This window comes from Ranitomeya variabilis, chromosome 5, assembly GCF_051348905.1.
Source record: "Ranitomeya variabilis isolate aRanVar5 chromosome 5, aRanVar5.hap1, whole genome shotgun sequence".
NCBI classification, from domain to species: domain Eukaryota; kingdom Metazoa; phylum Chordata; class Amphibia; order Anura; family Dendrobatidae; genus Ranitomeya; species Ranitomeya variabilis.
In genome coordinates, this window is record NC_135236.1 from 271584706 (window position 1) to 271605087 (window position 20382).

At 43.8% G+C, this 20382-nt stretch overlaps 1 protein-coding gene across 2 annotated transcripts in view; it reads left to right on the forward strand.

Annotated features, from left to right (window-relative positions):
• LOC143775774 (arylsulfatase A-like) overlaps window positions 1-20382 on the forward strand; it is a 169355-nt gene that overhangs the window by 78713 nt on the left and 70260 nt on the right. For both annotated transcript variants that reach the window (XR_013215704.1, XM_077264307.1), the window contains exon 4: window positions 8199-8368. Coding sequence is in view for 1 of the 2 variants with exons in the window: in XM_077264307.1 (XP_077120422.1) it covers window positions 8199-8368 (170 nt within the window). In the remaining variant the exon portion in view is untranslated. The remainder of the gene's footprint in view (window positions 1-8198; window positions 8369-20382) is intronic.

A 20382-nucleotide genomic window follows, 5' to 3' on the forward strand; every position in this document is an offset into this window, starting at 1 on the left:
CCACTGAATGAAAGGGAGAGAGGTGGCACACCCAGGAGTCAAGACTGGCACACAAGCTGAAAGGGCAATATTACTCTCCCACTGTTTTTTTATGTATTTTTTGTTTTTTAAGGGAGACTTTAGAAACCCAATAATATTTAAAAAAAAAAATAAATAGGCTTTCTATGGCCCACTGAATGAGAGGGAGAGAGGTGGCACACCCAGGAGTCAAGACTGGCACACAAGCTGAAAGGGCAATATTACTCTCCCACTGTTTTTTTAGGTTTTTTTTTTTTTTTCAGGGAGACTTTAGAAACCAAATAATATTAAAAAAAAAAAAAAAAAATAGGCTTGCTATAGCCCACTGAATGAGAGATAGCACACACAGCAGTGGCACACAAGCCCTGACTGAGGCCAATATTTTTCTCCCACTGATTGATGTAGTGTTTTTGTGTTGAGGTAGATTTTAGAACACAAATCACGGAAAAAATAAATAGGCTTTCTATGGCCCACTGAATGAAAGGGAGAGAGGTGGCACACCCAGGAGTCAAGACTGGCACACAAGCTGAAAGGGCAATATTACTCTCCCACTGTTTTTTTATGTATTTTTTGTTTTTTAAGGGAGACTTTAGAAACCCAATAATATTTAAAAAAAAAAATAAATAGGCTTTCTATGGCCCACTGAATGAGAGGGAGAGAGGTGGCACACCCAGGAGTCAAGACTGGCACACAAGCTGAAAGGGCAATATTACTCTCCCACTGTTTTTTTAGGTTTTTTTTTTTTTTTCAGGGAGACTTTAGAAACCAAATAATATAAAAAAAAAAATAAAAAAAAAAAATAGGCTTGCTATAGCCCACTGAATGAGAGATAGCACACACAGCAGTGGCACACAAGCCCTGACTGAGGCCAATATTTTTCTCCCACTGATTGATGTAGTGTTTTTGTGTTGAGGTAGAATTTAGAACACAAATCACGGAAAAAATAAATAGGCTTTCTATGGCCCACTGAATGAAAGGGAGAGAGGTGGCACACCCAGGAGTCAAGACTGGCACACAAGCTGAAAGGGCAATATTACTCTCCCACTGTTTTTTTATGTATTTTTTGTTTTTTAAGGGAGACTTTAGAAACCCAATAATATTTTAAAAAAAAAATAAATAGGCTTTCTTTGGCCCACTGAATGAGAGGGAGAGAGGTGGCACACCCAGGAGTCAAGACTGGCACACAAGCTGAAAGGGCAATATTACTCTCCCACTGTTTTTTTAGGTTTTTGTTTTTTTTTCAGGGAGACTTTAGAAACCAAATAATATTAAAAAAAAAAAAAAAAAAATAGGCTTGCTATAGCCCACTGAATGAGAGATAGCACACACAGCAGTGGCACACAAGCCCTGACTGAGGCCAATATTTTTCTCCCACTGATTGATGTAGTGTTTTTGTGTTGAGGTAGATTTTAGAACACAAATCACGGAAAAAATAAATAGGCTTTCTATGGCCCACTCAGTGAGAGATGGCACACACAGGGATGGCACTGTAGCAGAAATGCCAATCTTAATCTCCCACAAAAAAAAAAAAAAAAAAAAAAAAAAAACTGTCCTACAATTACTATCTCCCTGCAGTAATGTAAGCCAGGTATGGCAGGCAGCAATAGGAGTGGACTGATGCACAAATTAAATAAAAAGTGTGGACAAACAAAAAAGATAGCTGTGCAGAAAGGAAGGAACAAGAGGATATGTGCTTTGAAAAAAGCAGTTGGTTTCCACAGTGGCGTACACACAGCAATACAGCTATCACGGAGCCTTCTAGGGCAGCCCAATGAGCTACAGCGCTGAGGGAAAAAAAAAAAATAAATAGCTTCCACAGTCCCTGCACACCGAAGGTGGTGTTGGACAGTGGAAATCGCTGCAGCACAAGCGGTTTGGTGGTTAGTGGACCCTGCCTAACGCTCTCCCTGCTTCTGACGAAGCGGCAGCAACCTGTCCCTAAGCTCAGATCAGCAGCAGTAAGATGGCGGTCGGCGGGAACGCCCCTTTATAGCCCCTGTGACGCCGCAGACAGCAAGCCAATCACTGCAATGCCCTTCTCTAAGATGGTGGGGACCAGGATCTATGTCATCACGCTGCCCACACTCTGCGTTCACCTTCATTGGCTGAGAAATGGCGCTTTTCGCGTCATTGAAACACGACTTTGGCGCGAAAGTCGCGTACCGCATGGCCGACAAGCACAGGGGTCGGATCGGGTTTCATGAGACGCCGACTTAGCCAAAAGTCGGCGACTTTTGAAAATGATCGACCCGTTTCGCTCAACCCTAGTGGTCAGAACTGAAAAAAAAATGGCCTAATCAGGAAGTTGAAAACAGGCTTGGGGGTGAAGGGGTTAACTGTGTACAAAAAGAAAAATGAGCAATTGTAAGTACACAATGCTGTATAATATGATTGCAATATATTAGGAGGATAAAAACTGTAGTGAGAGTGCTTCTTTAACAGTTTACATGATTATACAGTGGCACTTAAAAGTTTGGGTACTCCTGATCAAAAATACTGTTATTGTGAACAGTTAAGTTGACGATGAAATGATCTCTAAAAGGTTTAAAGTTAAAGATGACACATTTCCTTTGTATTTTAGGCAAAAAAAATTGTGTGGTTTTTTTCTTACTTTTTAAGTTTTACAAAAAAGAAAATGGGCAGATGCAAAAGTTTGGGCACCCTTGGAGATTTGTAGAGAACTTTGACCAAGGTTTCCGACCTTAATTAGGGTTATGGCTTGTTCACTATTATCGTTAGGAAAGGACAGGTGAATCATTTCCCAGCTTTATAAAAACCCAGCATCCTCTAACCTTGTGCCAAAAAACTGCAGCCATTAGTTCTTCGAAGCAGCTGCCTAGCACTCTGAAAATGATAGAGATTCACAAAGCAGGCGAAGGCTCAGTTCAAAATGTAATTAAGAAATGGCAGTTAACAGGAGCAGTGGAGGTCAAGATAAGGTCTGGAAGATCAAGCAAAATTTCAGTGAGAGCTTCTCGTAAGATTGCTAGAGGCAAATCAGAACCCCCACTTGACTGCAAAAGACCTTCAGAAAGATTTAGCAGTTGTGATACATTGTTCTACTGTTCAGAGACACCTGCACAAATATGGCCTTCATGAAACAGTCATCAGAACAAAACCTCTCCTGCGTCCTAAACATAAAATGCAGCATTATAAGTAAGCAAAAGAACACTTAAACAAGTCTGGTGCATTTTGGAAACAAGTCCTATGGAAAGATGAGGTTAAAATAGAACTCTTTGGCCACAATGAATGAATTCAATGAAATTTAATCAAATTCTTGATGCAAACATAGCACCATCTGTTAAAAAACTGAAGTTGAAAAGAGGATGGCTCCTACAAATGAATAATGATCCTAAACACACGTCAAAATCAACAATAGACTACCTCAAAAGGTGAAAGCTGAAGGTTTTACAATGGCCATCACAGTCCCCTCATCTGAACATCATTGAAAATCTGCGTTGCACTGCGATGTGCTATTGATTGACAATGTGTACAGCCACTTACTTGTATAGCTCAAAAGCAGGGTTGCTGATATCGTGCTGTGGTTTGTAAAGGTGCAGGAAGACGGGAGCATGGGGAGCGTCCTCCCTCGCTGCTTACAGGCGTAGGTGCACAGGATCACAGGCGGTGATGTGTGGAGGCAGAAAGAGTAGCGGCGGGCTCCGTCCGGAAGCTCCGCCGCTGTGAAACAGAAAACGAAACTGCTGATCAGCTAGAGAATGTGACGTCACGCGACTGGTAAGTATGACCCCTATGCGCCCCCGTCCTTACCAGCTGCGTGACGTCACATTCTCTAGCCTCCACACATCACCGCCTGTGATCCTGTGCACCTCCTCCTTTAAGCAGCTAGGGAGGACGCTCCCCATGCTCCAGTCTTCCTGCACCTTTACAAACCACAGGACGATATCAGCAACTCTGCTTTTTATCTATACAAGTATGTGGCTGCACACACTGTCACTCACTAGCACATCGCAGTGCACCGGAGCTTTTTGTTACAGTGTTCCACATTGTTCCATCAGTTCAACATCCATTATCTGTGAGCCTCTGAGAGTAAGCGCAGTGATAACCCCTCTGGGTTTTTTTAGCAGGATTTGCACAGAGCCTGCACCTTCACTTGCGGCTACCAACCTATATATTTTAGTCTAGGAGTGCCAGTATGCTTTATTCTGTATACTTTTGTAACATCATTGAAAACCTGTGGCTAGACCTCAAAATAGCAGTGCATACAAGACGACCCAGGAATCTCACAGAACTGGAAACATTTCTACAGTCAACATTTCTTCCATAGAAGAATAGATAAAAATCCCTCAAGCAAGAATTGAAAGTCTCTTGGCTGGCTACAAAAAGCAATTACAAGTTGTGATCCTTTCAAAAGGGGGTGCTATTAGGTACTAACCATATATAACAAACCACTCCGTAACACTCTGCTCCCTAAGAAAGGGGAGGTGAACGAAAAAAGCACATATAATCACAAATATAATAAAAATACAATTTTTTATTAACAAATTTCATACAATAAATCCCAATGTTAAAATACAAATCAAGAGCTCAGATGTGAGAGACACCTGGCTAAAAAATCCATTATACACATAACATCAACTATCCTTTTGCTGTAGAGCATTACAAAAGGTCAATGAGAAAAAGAGAGAAATCAAAAAAATCCCTGTAGCCCCTTAGCTAATAATATATCCACATTACCTTCCTGTATAGTTATGTAACGAATAGAAATGGAGGCACAGGTGGTAAAGTTCACATTCGTTTTTATTGTATTAGAACGTGGAACCTCTTGACCACGGTCCGGGGGCTCCGAAGGGGGCGTAACTACGTGAGCCCCAGACACCTGTAGTAAGACCCCTCGAACAGGGTCGGAATGGGATACCTGGGGGACACGGGTGCTACCTCCAGCTAGACCCCGGACTCGTGGTTCCAGCGGGACAGATGGACAAACAGGGTTAGCAGGTGACGTAGAGCTAACCAGTGGATACCAGGGGTACGGGTAGAAACTGGTTCCAGCGGTACCGACGTTGTCCTGAGGTTCAGGTGACTGATTGGCGGGACGAGACGGAACTGGAGTAAGTAGGTTGGAGATCATCCAGAAAAGCCAGGTAACGGGTAGCAGATAGTCTGTGGAGACAAACAGTGTAAGCGAAGCACTGACAGAGACTTCAGAACAGAAGCACATGCTAGCAGGAGCAGGAAGTTAGCAACCGAGGATACTTGTTGCTCCGGCACACTCCCTATGGTGGAGGGCCAAAAATTAGCAATCATTAACACGCCATTGGTCAGAAACACCTTTTGGAAAATGCGCGCTGTCTCTTTAAGAGACCGGGAGCGAGCACGCGCGACCTAAGCACACAGCGCGAGGACCCGCCTGCTGCACGCCAGTGAGCAGAGGAGGGAGGAGAAGCAGGAGCTGGCACAGAGCGGGAGTCCCGATGGGGACCCCACGAAGGTACAGGAACCGGACTGGGTGTAACAAGTTAGGCTATAGATCAGAGCAAATTGTGAATGAGCTTGGTCAATTACTGTCCTTCTTATCAGGCGCCCCCTGAAAGAGTGTGTACGAAGCGCGCGTCGGGGTCGAGGGACACAGCATCGTATCCACACATTCAGTAAGTTATAAAGGAGAGATTTGTGCACTTTTTGAAATGTTTATGTACTAGCCATGCTGGGGATCTTTAGACAGAGGCATATCAGGCATGATAAGAAGTAAGGACAGTAATTGACCAAGCTCATTCAGAATTTGCTCTGATATATAGCCTAACTATACAGGAAGGTGGATATATTATCAGCTAAGGGGCTACATGGATTTTTTTTATTTCTCTTTTTTTCTCATTGACCTTTTGTAATACTATACAGCAAAAGGATATTTGATGTTATGTGTATAATGGATTCTTTAGCCAGATGTTTTAACATTGGGTTTTATTGTATGAAATTTGTTAATAAAAAATGGTATTTTTATTATATTTGTGATTATATGTGCTTTTTTCGATCACTTCCCCTTTCTTAGGGAGCAGAGTGTTACGGAGTGGTTTGTTATATATGTGTTTGGCACATGATATTGTTGGATTCTTTAGTGATTTAATAGGTACTAACCATGCAGGATGCCCAAACTATTGCATTTGTCCATAGCTTTTTGTAATGTTTAAAATATAAAAGATTACATATTCCTCCCCCCCCTTCCCCCCCTAAGGAAGTGTGTCTAATTTAACTTTAGGCCTTTTAGAGATCATTTCATCTTCAACTTGCTTAACTGTTAACAATAACAGTAGTTTTGACTAAGGGGCCCAAGCTTTTACATGCCACTGTATACTATCGTTTCTTACTTGGGTCATGGAACTCTAAGGGTACGTGTCCACGTTCAGGATGGCCGGCGGTATCGTCAGAGCGGCAAAGCCGCTCGGCGCTAAGCCCCGCCCCCTTCTGGGACGCGATGATGCCGGATGTGTTGATTGTACACATCCAGGATCATCGCACCCCTCGCATAGGGCCCTGTGTTATTCCTTGCGGCGGCGCAGCGTCGCCGCAAGGAACACGGACATGCTGCGATCTGAAAAGACGCGCAGCATGTCCGGAGTCGCAGGGCCGCCGGATGTGTGTTTCCACGCATAGTGGACATGGGATTTCATAAAATCCCCTCCACTATGCTGGAACATCTGGACGCTGCGTGTTTGACGCTGCGGCCCCACGCAGCGTCAAACACGCAGCGTTTCCTGAACGTGGACACACGGCCTAAGGCTGTGTGCACACGTTGCGTTTTTTCGTGTTTTCTTCGGGTTTTTTCGCTATAAAAACGCATACATTATGCATCCCATCATTTAGAATGCATTCCGCAATTTTTGTGCACTTGATGCGTTTTTTTTCGCGAAAAAAACGCATCGTGGTAAAAAACGCAGCATGTTCATTAATTTTGCGGATTTTCTCACATTTTTCCCGCAATTTAATGCATTGGGAAGTTCCGGAAAAAGACGTGTCAAAAACGCGAAAAAAACGCATGTGGATTTCTTGCAGAAAATGTCCGGTTTTGCTCAGGAAATTTCTGCAAGAAATCCTGAACGTGTGCACATAGCCTTAAACTCCAATTCACATTATTTTAAGTATAGATTGTTCTTAGTACAAACTGAGAATTTACTCACTAATGTAACAGAAAACAGAAACACAAGCAGCCATATGGTCCCATAAAATACATGCTTTATTAAATACAAAAGATATAAAATCACCAAGCAAGAACAGGTGGACAGAGGGGAAAACACAGTACGCACCAATGTTAATGACAAAAAACAGGCCTGAGGACGGTCCATGAACCACAATGCTGAACTAGCAATATGCTAGAAGGAAGCTTTCCAATATGGGAGATAGCAATATATTCAATATATATAGGGCAAGTGCCCTCACGTAGGAAACACTAACATCTAAGCACAGTGCAGCGATGTACTTACAGCAAACAAAAGTGGTCCAGGGAACGAACCGACAGGCCTGACCCCAACGCGCGTTTCGGAGCGCACCGCTCCTTCGTCAGGGGGACGACGAAGGAGCGGTGCGCTCCGAAACGCGCGTTGGGGTCAGGCCTGTCGGTTCGTTCCCTGGACCACTTTTGTTTGCTGTAAGTACATCGCTGCACTGTGCTTAGATGTTAGTGTTTCCTACGTGAGGGCACTTGCCCTATATATATTGAATATATTGCTATCTCCCATATTGGAAAGCTTCCTTCTAGCATATTGCTAGTTCAGCATTGTGGTTCATGGACCGTCCTCAGGCCTGTTTTTTGTCATTAACATTGGTGCGTACTGTGTTTTCCCCTCTGTCCACCTGTTCTTGCTTGGTGATTTTATATCTTTTGTATTTAATAAAGCATGTATTTTATGGGACCATATGGCTGCTTGTGTTTCTGTTTTCTGTCTTCCTATTGATTGGCAGCTGGTCCCCATTATCCATATAAAGCATATATTAATTTATAGAATGTGTTGTGATATTGTAAGACTTTTCTAAATATGCTGGCTTTAATATCTTTATGTCACTAATGTAACAGTATAAACAGTATAAATAGTTTGTGTCCACTGTCTACTCACTGGATGTATTTGTTTCTGCTTTATCAGTTGGTATAAGATTGTCTCCATGTAGAGGTTAACTTAATAAGATATTTAGTCATTTAGTTTTCATGGATCTTGTTTTTTTCTCAGCATACACACTATCCTCAGTTTGCAAGTGCTCGGTATACGGGGCATTCTCCAAGGGGAAAATTTGGGGATGCTTTGCTGGAAGTTGATGGAACAGTGGGAGAACTGGTCAAGTCTGTGTTGGATATGGGAGTTGAGAACAACACACTCATCATCTTTACTTCTGACAATGGGTAATGTCATCTATTATGAAGCGATAATGTTTTTGACCATTATGTAGACTGAAATGACAAAGATGTATAGTGTTAGGGCTGCCAGAACGCACCAAATAATATAAAGGAAGATTTAAGGTGCGTTCGCAGCCCGGGGTCCACTGCAGCAGAGATATTACTTGCTGCTCGGTAATGGCGGACAGCATATGGCAGTATAATGAGAACACACATGGGATGCCATCAACCGATATGTAAGGAGATGGACCCTGTTGCATCACAGGGCCTAAATACCGCTGAATGAATGCTAGTTTTCGGTCACAAGACTGTGCCCCAAGAACACGGGGCTAGAGTCCCTCTAGACGCACTAGCGCTCGACGCCGCACCTGCGGTGCCAGAGTAAACTAAACAATAGATTTCCAACAAAAAAAATGAAGAAACGGCACCAGGGTCATATGCACTATTTGTATGGTGGATCTGTAAGTTAGACCAACGTACAGTTTTGCAAAATATCGGGTAGTAGGTGCTCAGCATAAGTCAATGAGTAAATAAATGGAAATAGAAAAAAAAAAGTGCGGCTCTCACCCTTTTGCATTGATATCGTAGTCTTTATTGCTCCATAAAAGGTTTAAACGATATCAGTTCATAGGAACGGCAGGTGGTTTGAGAGGTGTGGGGAGAAGAAGGTGGACGACGGCCGTTTCGCGCACTGAGCGCTTCAACGGGTCCAGGTGCTTCATTAAGGCTGGTTTCACATTTGCAGTTGTGTCCGCAGCGTTTGTACCGCATATATCCGCATGCGTTTTGTATTCCTATATTTAACATTAGGGACGCATGCGTTTTTGCATCGTTTGCGGCTTGGCGCGGAAATGCAACATGTAGTAATTTTTAGAGGCGTCAATTTGCCGCCTGGAAACGCATGCGGTCGATTGCGGAAGGATTGCGACAAAAAAAACGCATTGCTGTCTATATGAACGCATGCGTTTACAAGCACATGTGTTTGGTTGCGTTCATGAACGCATGCGTTCCACAAGAGAAAAACATGTCTAGACAGTGATAAGTAGTGTTGAGCATTCCGATGCTGCAAGTATCGGGTATCGGCCGATACTTGCTGTATCGGAATTCCGATACCGGGATTCCGATACTCTTGTGGTATCGGGTATCGGGTATCGGAACAACATTAATGTTAAAATGTGTAAAATAGAGAATTAAAATAAAAAATATCGCTATACTCACCTGTCCGACGCAGCCGGGACCTCAGCGCAGGAACCGGCAGCGTTGTTTGTTTAAAATTCCCGCTTTTACATGGTTACGCGAAGTCCCGGCTTGTGATTGGTCAGGGCGGCCATGTTGCCGGGCCGCGGACCAATCACAGCAAGCCGTGACGAAAATACGTCACGGCTTGCTGTGATTGGTCCGCGTCCCGGCAACATGGCCGCCATTAACCAATCACAAGCCGTGACGTCACGGGAGGCTGGAAACGCGCTCATTTTAAAAAGGGCGCGTGTCCAGCCTCCCGTGACGTCACGGCTTGTGATTGGTTGCGTCGCGGTCAACCAATCACAAGCCGGGAGGCTGGACACGCGCCCATTTCAAAATGAGCGCGTCCAGCCTCCCGGCTTGTGATTGGTTGATCGCGGCGCAACCAATCACAAGCCGTGACGTCACGGGAGGCTGGACACGCGCCCATTTCAAAATGAGCGCGTCCAGCCTCCCGGCTTGTGATTGGTTGATCGCGGCGCAACCAATCACAAGCCGTGACGTCACGGGAGGCTGGACACGTGCCCATTTTAAAATGAGCGCGTGTCCAGCCTCCCGTGACGTCCCGGCTTGTGATTGGTCAGGGCGGCCATATTGCCGGGACGCGGACCAATCACAGCAAGCCGTGACGTAATTTCGTCACGGCTTGCTGTGATTGGTCCGCGTCCCGGCAACATGGCCGACCTGACCAATCACAAGCCGGGAATTCACGTAACCAAGTAATAGCGCGATTTTTAAACAAACAACGCTGCCGGTTCCCTCGCTGAAGTCCCGGCTGCGTCGGACAGGTGAGTATAGCGATATTTTTTATTTTAATTCTTTCTTTTACACATTTATATGGTTCCCAGGGCCTGAAGGAGAGTTTCCTCTCCTTCAGACCCTGGGAACCATCAGGGATACCGTCCGATACATGAGTCCCATTGACTTGTATTGGTATCGGGTATCGGTATCGGATTGGATTCCGATACTGTGACGGTATCGGCCGATACTTTCCGATACCGATACTTTCAAGTATCGGACGGTATCGCTCAACACTAGTGATAAGCCACCCCCCACATACAAGGTGATAAAGGGAGGGTGTGGACAGTTGCAGGTCACTTCTCAGCAGACAGCCAAGCAGAGCAGACAGACCACAGCACCTTGGAGCAAACAAGCCTCTGAACAATGTGAGTATATCCTAGCCAATGCCTTTATTTTCTAATTTCTTTCTCTACATGTCCTAATTTCTGCCATTTCTATCTTTCTACATGCATCAGAATGTCTTCTTCGGATTCTTCTCATGAGGAGTTTCTTCCTGGGCCGTCTGAAGTCGAGCATGTCAGTGAGGTGAGTACTTGCCTCGTCAGATTGGTAAGTATTCACTGTCACATCTACACATGTGACAATTTTAATTTTTCTTTTTTTTAGAGCTCTTCTTCTACTGCGGCAGAGACAGGGCAGGAGCAGCGGAATCAAGGTCCGGTGGAAAGACGGCAGCGGGTACGTATAGAAGGCTGACTGTTATCTTGAATCTTCCTTTCTTTCCATGCGTATTTCTTTACTTTTTTCTTCTGGAATCCTTTTGTATGTTGACTTTCCTATTCATGCCATTTCTCAGCATCTTTTTTCTTTCTTTTCCTTATGTTAATTGAGCAAACTTTAATGACTTTCTTTAATTTTTAGGTTTCACAACGGTAGGATGATCTTATTGAGAATGACCTCCTCATCTCCCTGGTCCAGGAGCGAGTCCCGTTGTGGGACACCCGGCATCCACTGCACTCAAACAACGTCACGATCCGGTGCTTATGGAATGAGGTGGCCAAAGAGATGTGGGATGGCTGGGACAACGCCCCAACACGGGTCCAAAATGCATTTGGTAAGTATTGCACTTAAGTGTGAAGCAGCAGAGACCTTGGGCGTGCTCACTCGACTGTGTGTGATGAAAGAAACTCTCAGGAGTTTCTGTCATCACACACAGTTGTGTGAGTACGGCCAAAAGTCCTTTTTCTGAGCACAATTTTTTTTTTAACAGTGGCCAAAGTCAAAACACGTTGGCGTTCGATGAAGGACCGCTTCAACAAGGACCTGCGTCAAGAGAGCCGTGTTCCCAGTGGTTCAGGAGGAAGGATCAGAAGATACAAATACCATCGAGTTCTGGCATTTTTAAGACCGGTCCTTGACCAGAGAACGTAAGTATTTATCACGTGCATTAGGTTGTATTGTATTGCCATAATCTGTATTTTTATATTCCACAGGATTTTGCGTCTGGTTAATATTTGGTATTAATTTTCTTTTTCCTTTTTTCACAGCACATACAGCACTACTGTTGGCCCAGGTTCTGGAGCAGTCCTTCATCCGACAGCCACGGACCCGTCCCAGCCATCCAGCAGCGCAGCAGCAAGTGGGCCTTCCACACTAACTGGAGACCAGAGAGCTGGTCATCAGGTCTTCCCCTTTCGCAGTCCTCTTCCACTGCCCCTTTTTTGGGGGGCTCCTCCCGGCAGCGGCAGAGGGCTTCGGACAGGTCACTCATGCCCGAGTTTTTGCACTTGAGCTCGGTTTTACACGAAGCAATCAAGGCTTTGGGTGACCGAATGGATGTTTCACATAGCCTCTTGATTGCACGTATCCAGGAGGTCAGCAAAAGCCTTGACCAAGTGAAAGCCGACCTCCAGAGGCCAGCACATCATTTTTTTAACCAAATTGAGCAGGGCATGGCTGCACGCTCTACGAGCGCTATGGACTCTGGCATGGCTGCACACTCTACGAGCACTATGGACTCTGGCATGGCTGCACGCTCTACCTTGCACAATGACACAGTGCAGCCGGACCCTGACAGGTCACACAAAAAAAAAAAACAGAGGACCTCTTAGAATTCCTCCCCCTTCACCTCCCAATGTGTCTGTAATGTTAGGTTTGTCTCACCCTTCCAGTGCGTCTCAAGCCTCTCATGTGTCAAGCCCCATTCCCGAACTACCAGACCCCAGTAGTTTCATTGCCCCTTCTCCTGCCACCTCTGCGTCGTCCACGGTTAGCCAGGCCTCAGTGCTTTACACTCCACGTTTACATCACTCTACCCCAAGCCGGCGCAGTTAAATAAAGTTTTTTGGTTGTTAAAAAATAAATACAATTTGATTTGCCCAAATTAGGTTTGGCTTATTGTGTCTATCGCCGCCGGCAACACACACCGTGCGCCAACTAAGAAACTTCGCCACACACTTTTTGGGCCACATCATATCTCCAGTAGTTATAAAAAAAAAGACTGCAGCTTTGTGTGTCTTTAGTATACAGATATGAGGTGGGCCCAAAAATATTAGATGTATTATCTCCATAATCTCTCCTTTCTGCTTAGTCTGTGACTAGTGTGGCAGTCTGAAGAGAAAATGGTGGAAATACAGTGCTGACCTCTACTGAACAGGTCAGGTGTCCAAAAACTCATTAGTTATGACACCTGACTTGTTGAATAGAGAACTGCCTTGTATAACCACCATTTTCTCTTCTTAATACATAATCTATTACACACAAATTGAGGGGACAATGGTGGTCACACACTGCATATCTATGCTCACCTGCACAGGTGTCAGAAGTAGTGAATTCATGAAGCTGTTATGTGCATCATGAATTCATTATTTCTGACACCTGACTTGATGAGTATAGATCTCTTTAGTGTGACAGTCATTGTCTCTTTAGTCTGTGTCCAATGGATAAAGCAGAACAGAATCAGGACGCAATGACGTCAACAAGCTTAAATAAAGCAACATGGCTGCCACACTAGCAGTTTGTGGCCACTGTTTTATATCAGTATTTGTAAGCCAAAACAAGGAGTGGAACAATTAGAAGTAAATTCTGATATTAATATAATAACTATCACCTCTGCCTTTATCACCCACTCCTGGTTTTGGATTACAAATACTGATATTAAATACAGACCAAATACTGCTAGTTTTAGGACAGTCTTGGGTAGAGGAAATACATAGGAGACACGGTCAACACAACCAAAAATAAAGTTTATTAATGAGAAATATTATTATCATTGCAGAAAATTACTGGTACAGATCGAATTACAACAGGACATTTACACAACATTGTCCTGCCATTACACACGTCCAATATCTTAATCAAAAAAGGCAGCAAATTGGTCCTGCATGTGACCAACTGCTGCAGTTGACCGCAGCGGGTGATGCTGGAAATCGGGCAGTGGGTGTGCAACTGGTTCATCCAGTTCAATGTTGGGTTGCTCCTTAGCCATTATATAATTGTGTAGAACCACACAGGCTTTGACCACCTCGTTGACTGTTTCCACTTTTAGATTTATGTCTGATGCAAGAATGCGCCATTTAGAGACCAGAATGACAAAGGTACACTCTACTGTTCTTTGGGCCCTGGTCAGTCTGTAGTTAAAGATCCTTCTAGTGTGGTTGAAGTCCCGACTGGAATAGGGCTTCAGTAGGTTTTCACATATCTGAAAGGCCTCATCCCCAACCATAACAAATGGCATCGGTGGACCTTGAGTGTTGGGGAGAGGATGTGGCGGTGGAAAATTGAAATTTTTGCCATACACACGGCGGCCCATATCCGAGTTCTTGAAAGTCTGGGAATCGTTGCCACTGCCAAAAGCTCCAATGTCCACAGCTATTGCCATGAGCACAACAGAAAAATATTTTTTGTAGTTGAAATACTCCGATCCTGTTCTGGCAGGTTTGATAATGCGGATGTGCTTTCCATCCACTGCTCCTAAACAGTTGGGGAAATCACACACACTCCAGAATTTTTCCGCAATTTCAAGCCACATGTCCAAGGTGGGTAGGGGTATAAACTCATCCCGGAGTACATTCCACAATGCCCGGCAGGTGTCCGCAACTATTCCGGACAGGGTGGATATTCCAAGCCGGTGTTGGAAGTGGAGGGATGATAAACTCTCTCCGGTTGCCAGAAATCTGTAAGAAAAACATACCCCCCAAAAAATTACAATCTATTCTATTTATGGTGTGGTTACGCTAAAGAAAGAAAGGAAAATACCAAAAACATACATGTCAGAAAACACAAAATTTGGACTGTCATTGGTTTTGATTTGGAATGTACCTTAATGTAACCAGCAGACGTTCCTCGGGTGGAATCGCTCTATGGAGCTGGGTGTCCTGTCTCCGTATGGCTCCTTGGACACGAGCAAGCAAATCCCGGAACGAGTCTTGCGACATCCTTGTATATTCCTGGAATTTCTCCGGGTTAGCATTAAGCTCGGCATACAGCGTGTGATAGGCTCCACGGCTCTCACGTAGTTCGATAATGGGGTGTCTCCAAAAACGCCTACGTTGTCTCCTTCTCCATCTTTCGCGATTTCTGTCTTGCTCCCAAGCAAACGCACAGGCAAGAAACAGCTTGATGCTTAAATCCAGGTTGAAATAAAAGCTCTCCATGCGAAGATCCATTCTGACACAGCATACAGGAGCAAAATCTGAAGATTCAGCTGTTCAAGGGTCTATATATAGAGATTCCATAATACACGCCCTCTATAGTCCCATTGACGGTGTCTGGTTGTCTAGATTCTTCTCTTGTGAAATTTCACATCATGCGCACCAAAAACGCAAACGCAGGAAAAAACGCATATAAACGCGTACAAACGCGGCATTTTTTTAACCGCATGCGATACCGCATGCGTCTAAAAAACGCTGCGTTTGTACGCGTTTATATGTGTTTTTTCCACCACTTGCGGATGCGTTTTAAACGCTGCAGATTTAAACGCAAATGTGAAACTAGCCTAACACGTCATTTCCTTTTAAAGGCTTTTGACGAGCATACAGAAACATATATTGATAGTGAACAAAACATTCAATTAATGTGCATATTTAAAAACATGTGATAACATCATAATTGCGGACTAATTTTTTACAAAAATACTGATAGATCTAACCTATCATTTAAGCCAATCGGACCCTGTGCACCAGTTTCTATTATCCATCTGGCTTCATGTTGCATTAGTATTGCTATTGTGGTTACCGCCCTGTGAGGGATGTTTAACCACTTTTAAGCCAGCAAACTTTAGTAAGTCAGGATTAGAACTATGTTTGTCGTTCATATGCTGGATTAATTTTAGGCATCCTTTTCGAGAAGTTATAGAATTATAATGTTCTTTAAATCTGGTGACCATTGGTCTGATTGTCTTTCCAATATAGAAAAATAAACAGGGGCAGTGTAAAACGTATACCACAAATTTGCTTTTACACTAAATAAAATCTCTAAGAGTATGTAAAATGGGACCGATGTGCAAAGGATTTTGAACATTATGCTGGTGACAAAAATTGCAGTTGCCACATTTATAATTCCCTTGTGGTGTGTTCTTTCTTAGCCAGTTATTGTTTACTGGTTGTAAACGATTATGAACCAGAACATCTGACAAATTATTAGAACGCTTATATGCAAACTGTGGAGCATTAGCATAAATCTCGGTCAAATCTCTATCTGATTGCAATACATGGCAATTCTTACGAATTGCTGAGTGTATTGCACTGTCCATATTACTGTGTTTAAAGCAAAAGGTAAATCTCTCTCGTATTTTTGATTCCTTTATTTCTATGTCCTTTTTAATATATCCATTTGTGTAATGTTACTAATACGACTTTCAGCTTCATCTAATAAAAATCGCTGGATATCCTCTTCAAAAACCGCACTTTCAATTCATCAATCTGTTTTTTAAAAATCTCTTGATTATTATTGATTTTTCGTAGTCTCACCATCTGGCTATAAGGGAGCCCTTTTTTTGTATGTGCAGGATGTGCACTTTCTTAGTGTAACATATTATTCGTCGCTGTAGGTTTTCTGTATATTTGTGTACTAATATTACCGTCAATGATATCGATTTTTACATCTATAAATTCAAGGCTCTGAGGTCCATAACTAGCAGGAAACAACATATTTTCTGCATTCGTTAGATTTAAATAACTGACAAAGTTTTCAAATTCATCCTTTGTACCATCCCATATGATGAAAATATCATCCACAAATCTCAGATATAATCGTATATGTCTCAAGAATGGATTAGATACATTATTTATACAAGTTTCTTCGACAACTGCTAAAAATAAATTTGCGAACACGCATGTAGTGGGCGTGCCCATAGCGGTCCCGACTTTTTGTGCCTACCATTTATCCAAAAATCTGAAAACATTATGGGATAAGATGAAATTCAGACCCTCCACTATAAAAGCTATCAAATCTGGATCTGTGTCAGTACTTATCAGTATTTTATGGGAGGCTTCAATACCCTTGTTTTGGGGAATGCGGGTGTATAAATTTACCACGTCAATAGATGTTAATGAAAAGCTGGTCTGCCATTCAACTTCTTTTAATGCAAGGACAAAATCCCCTGAGTCCCTAATAAAAGAGGGGATAGATGGTAAAAGGGGTTTTAATAACCAATCGATGTATTGAGATAGCGGTTCCGTTATTGAGTTAATACCCGATATTATCGGTCGTCCGGGCGGTTTGTCAATGCATTTATGAATTTTTGGTATACTGTACCAATATGGAAATTGTGGGAATTCAGGGAGTAAATTTTCTGCTCTCCTCTTTGATAAAACGCCTTTTTCTACATTTTTTCTCAATAGAGATCTTAATTTGTCCTTATATTTTTGAGTGGGGTTAATTTCTAAAGGGCAGTATGTATTACAATCATTTAATTGGGATAGGGCTTCATTCACATAGTATTCTCGATCTAGAATGACCAGATTACCTCCTTTATCTGCCCTCCTAATTATTATATCATCCCATTTTTTCAATTCTCCCAAAGCTTTAGATTCACCACTAGTCAAATTTTTATTCGGTGTACGGTAAAATATCGCCTCTACATCTGTAATAACTAGATCTTGAAAGAGATCAATCACATTTCCTGGTGAGATTGGCGGCATGAAATTAGAAGACACACCCCCTTTGAAACATGCATTTACAGCAATAGGAGTTTTATCAAGGTTACCAGTCTTTGACATGGAGGGGTCGTTAATACTCATCAAAAGAGATGCATCGTCCACATATACCGCATTAGTAGGGGGATAAACCATAAAGCCTAGTGTACCAATATCTATTTTATTGTCAGTTGCAGATTGGGAAGGGTATATGTTGTCTTTTATCCATTTATTTATTAGTTTTCTCATGATCTTGAATAAGTCGATTTTAAAATCCGTTAAATCGAATTTTTCGGGTAAACAGAAATTAAGTCCTTTTGAAAGCAATGAGATGTGATCTGCTGTCAGTGTTCTCTTAGATAAGTTCAGGATTTGAAGATCATTTTTTTCCGGATCTATCGTTTCCAAGACACTTGTTTGCGTTTTTTCCAAGGGTTTACGTTTCCTACCCCCTCGTCTGGTCTTAGTCCTAAAGGGACTGAGGGTCCTGCCATTGATGGACTGCTGGATTGATCCTCGCTCATTTCTTCGTTTGCACTCAACTCTGAGTCAGTAATCCAACCATCATGGTTTAATTTTTTGTAATTCTTTTTTCCTTTTGAAAAGCGTTTTTTATTAAAGAAGGTGCTTTTTTTGTTATTTTTATTCCATGAAAATATGTGACCCGTGTCAAAATCATTTTTGTCTCTTAAAAATTTATTTTTTTTGCTTGATCTCTGTTTGCAGCAAGATTTATTTTCTCTCCAATTTATTTAAAAAATTCTTATGTTGGTTGTCAGACAAACGTTGCTAATTCCAGCTTCGATTTCTTTAGTTGGTCACAAAGACTTGAGTATTCCTAGACTCGAGTGCGAGGTCACTAGATGAAGCAGACTGCGTGAACATTTCAAATGAATCTTTTCCCACTCTGTTTGAAAGATGGGGTCATCTTGGAATTGAGAGATTTCCTTAAAAATCCGCAGTCCTCTAGGGACTCGTTCACATTCTATATATGACTTAAGGGATTTTTTTTTCTATAAACAATAAATTTAGCGTACTGAGTGCGCGCAGTGCCGCTCTGGTGGATACCACTAACCGCCCTAACTAGGGACAGGAAAGCGCACTAGATGCGCATGGCGCTGCACGCTGGTAAATTGACGCTATAGGATCGTGCCTCATGCTGGATGGCACTAACTGGCACTAGTCAGCTCTAAACATCTGACCACACACAACAACGCTAGGGAAGGGGTTGATTAAGAGCTTTCACCAGATAACATACACACACACACACACGATTTCAGTTTATACTAGCGCATGGCCAAGCGGCCATTTGAACCTTTTATAGTTACAGCCTTCTGGGACCTTGCCAGTGGTCCAATCGGAGCCACTTGAGGACCTGGGCATGAGACCCCCGACCTCCAATGAGAGGTCGTCCCACGGGCATGCTCAATAGACAAAAAGCAGGACTTAGTCCCAGGAGCATCTGCTCGCCGCTGACTAATGCTGGTTACCTGGGCTGGACTGGACCTGGGACGGCAGCAGTAACAAGACACACAGCATCAGCTTGAGCAAGACGCTGGGACCGACGTCTCTGCTGAGCATTCTCCTGTGGCTGAGGAAGAAAGGGAGACCGCAGAGGACATGGTTCGAGATTCCACCTGTGCAGTGGTGGGAACTCGACACCTAACAGTACCCCCCTCCTAGGGGCCCCCCTCCTTGGACCTCTCTACGCTCAAAAGCTGCAATGAGCTGAGGAGCCCAAATGTGCTCAATAGACTCCCAGGTCTTGTCCTCTGGGCCATGACCTTTCCAGTCCACCAGATAGTACTTTTTGCCATGTACCACCTTGCACCCAACAATGCCGTTCACCTCAGAATCATCCGTGGAGTAGCTCGATGTCCCAGCAGATGACTCGGAAGACTGGTACATGTGAATGGGTTTTAGCAGGGACACATGAAAGGTGTCGGTGATATCTAGGCTTGGAGGAAGGGCCAGACGATAGAGCACAGGGTTGACCTGTTCCAGGACCTTGAAGGGACCTATGTAGCGAGGCGCAATTTTAGTGGACTCAACACGCAGCCTGTTGTTACGGGCGGAGAGCGACACTAAGTCGCCAGGAGCAAAAGTCGGAGCAGGGTGCCAGTGTGCATCGGCGGAGACCCTCATTCTCTCCTTGGAGGCCCGAAAGGCATCCTATGTGAGGTCCCAAATGTCACGTGCCTTCACCGCCCAGTCTGCCACCCTAGAGTCGGTGGATGACGGGCATGGGCACAGGGACACGTGGATGGCCATAGTTAAAGAGGAACGGGGTCTACCCAGTGCAGTTGGCTATGGCATTGCTCAGCACAAACTCCACCCACGGTACCAAGGATGCCCAGTCATCCTGCCTGGCCGAAAACAAAATGTTGCAGGTATGTGACCAGGGTTTGGTTGGCCCTCTCCACCAACCTATTCGTCTCAGGATGGTAAGCTGAAGGGAGATTCAGCTCAATGCTTTATAAACGACAAAGCTCTCTCGAGAACCGAGACGCGAACTGGGGACCCCGGTCACTGACAGTTTTGTCAGGCATACCGTCTAGGCGAAAAACATGCTTAATGAACAATGCTGCCAGGGCTCGTGGAGAAGGTACCCGTGAAAGAGGCACCAGGTGCACCATTTTGGAAAAATGGTCAGTGACTACCCAGATAACGGTGCAGCTATGAGACTTAGGTAAGCACACCACAAGGTCCATCCCGACCATTTCCCAGGGCCTGTCCACTACCGGCAGGGAGTAAAGTTGCCCAGCAGGCCATTGCCGAGGTAACCTGTTCTTGGCGAAGGAGACACGCCCGAATATAGTCACGGGCCATATGCGGCCACCAGTACATCCTCGCCAGGAGCTCAGATGTCCTCTTGGTCCCAAAATGTCCACCCACCCTGGA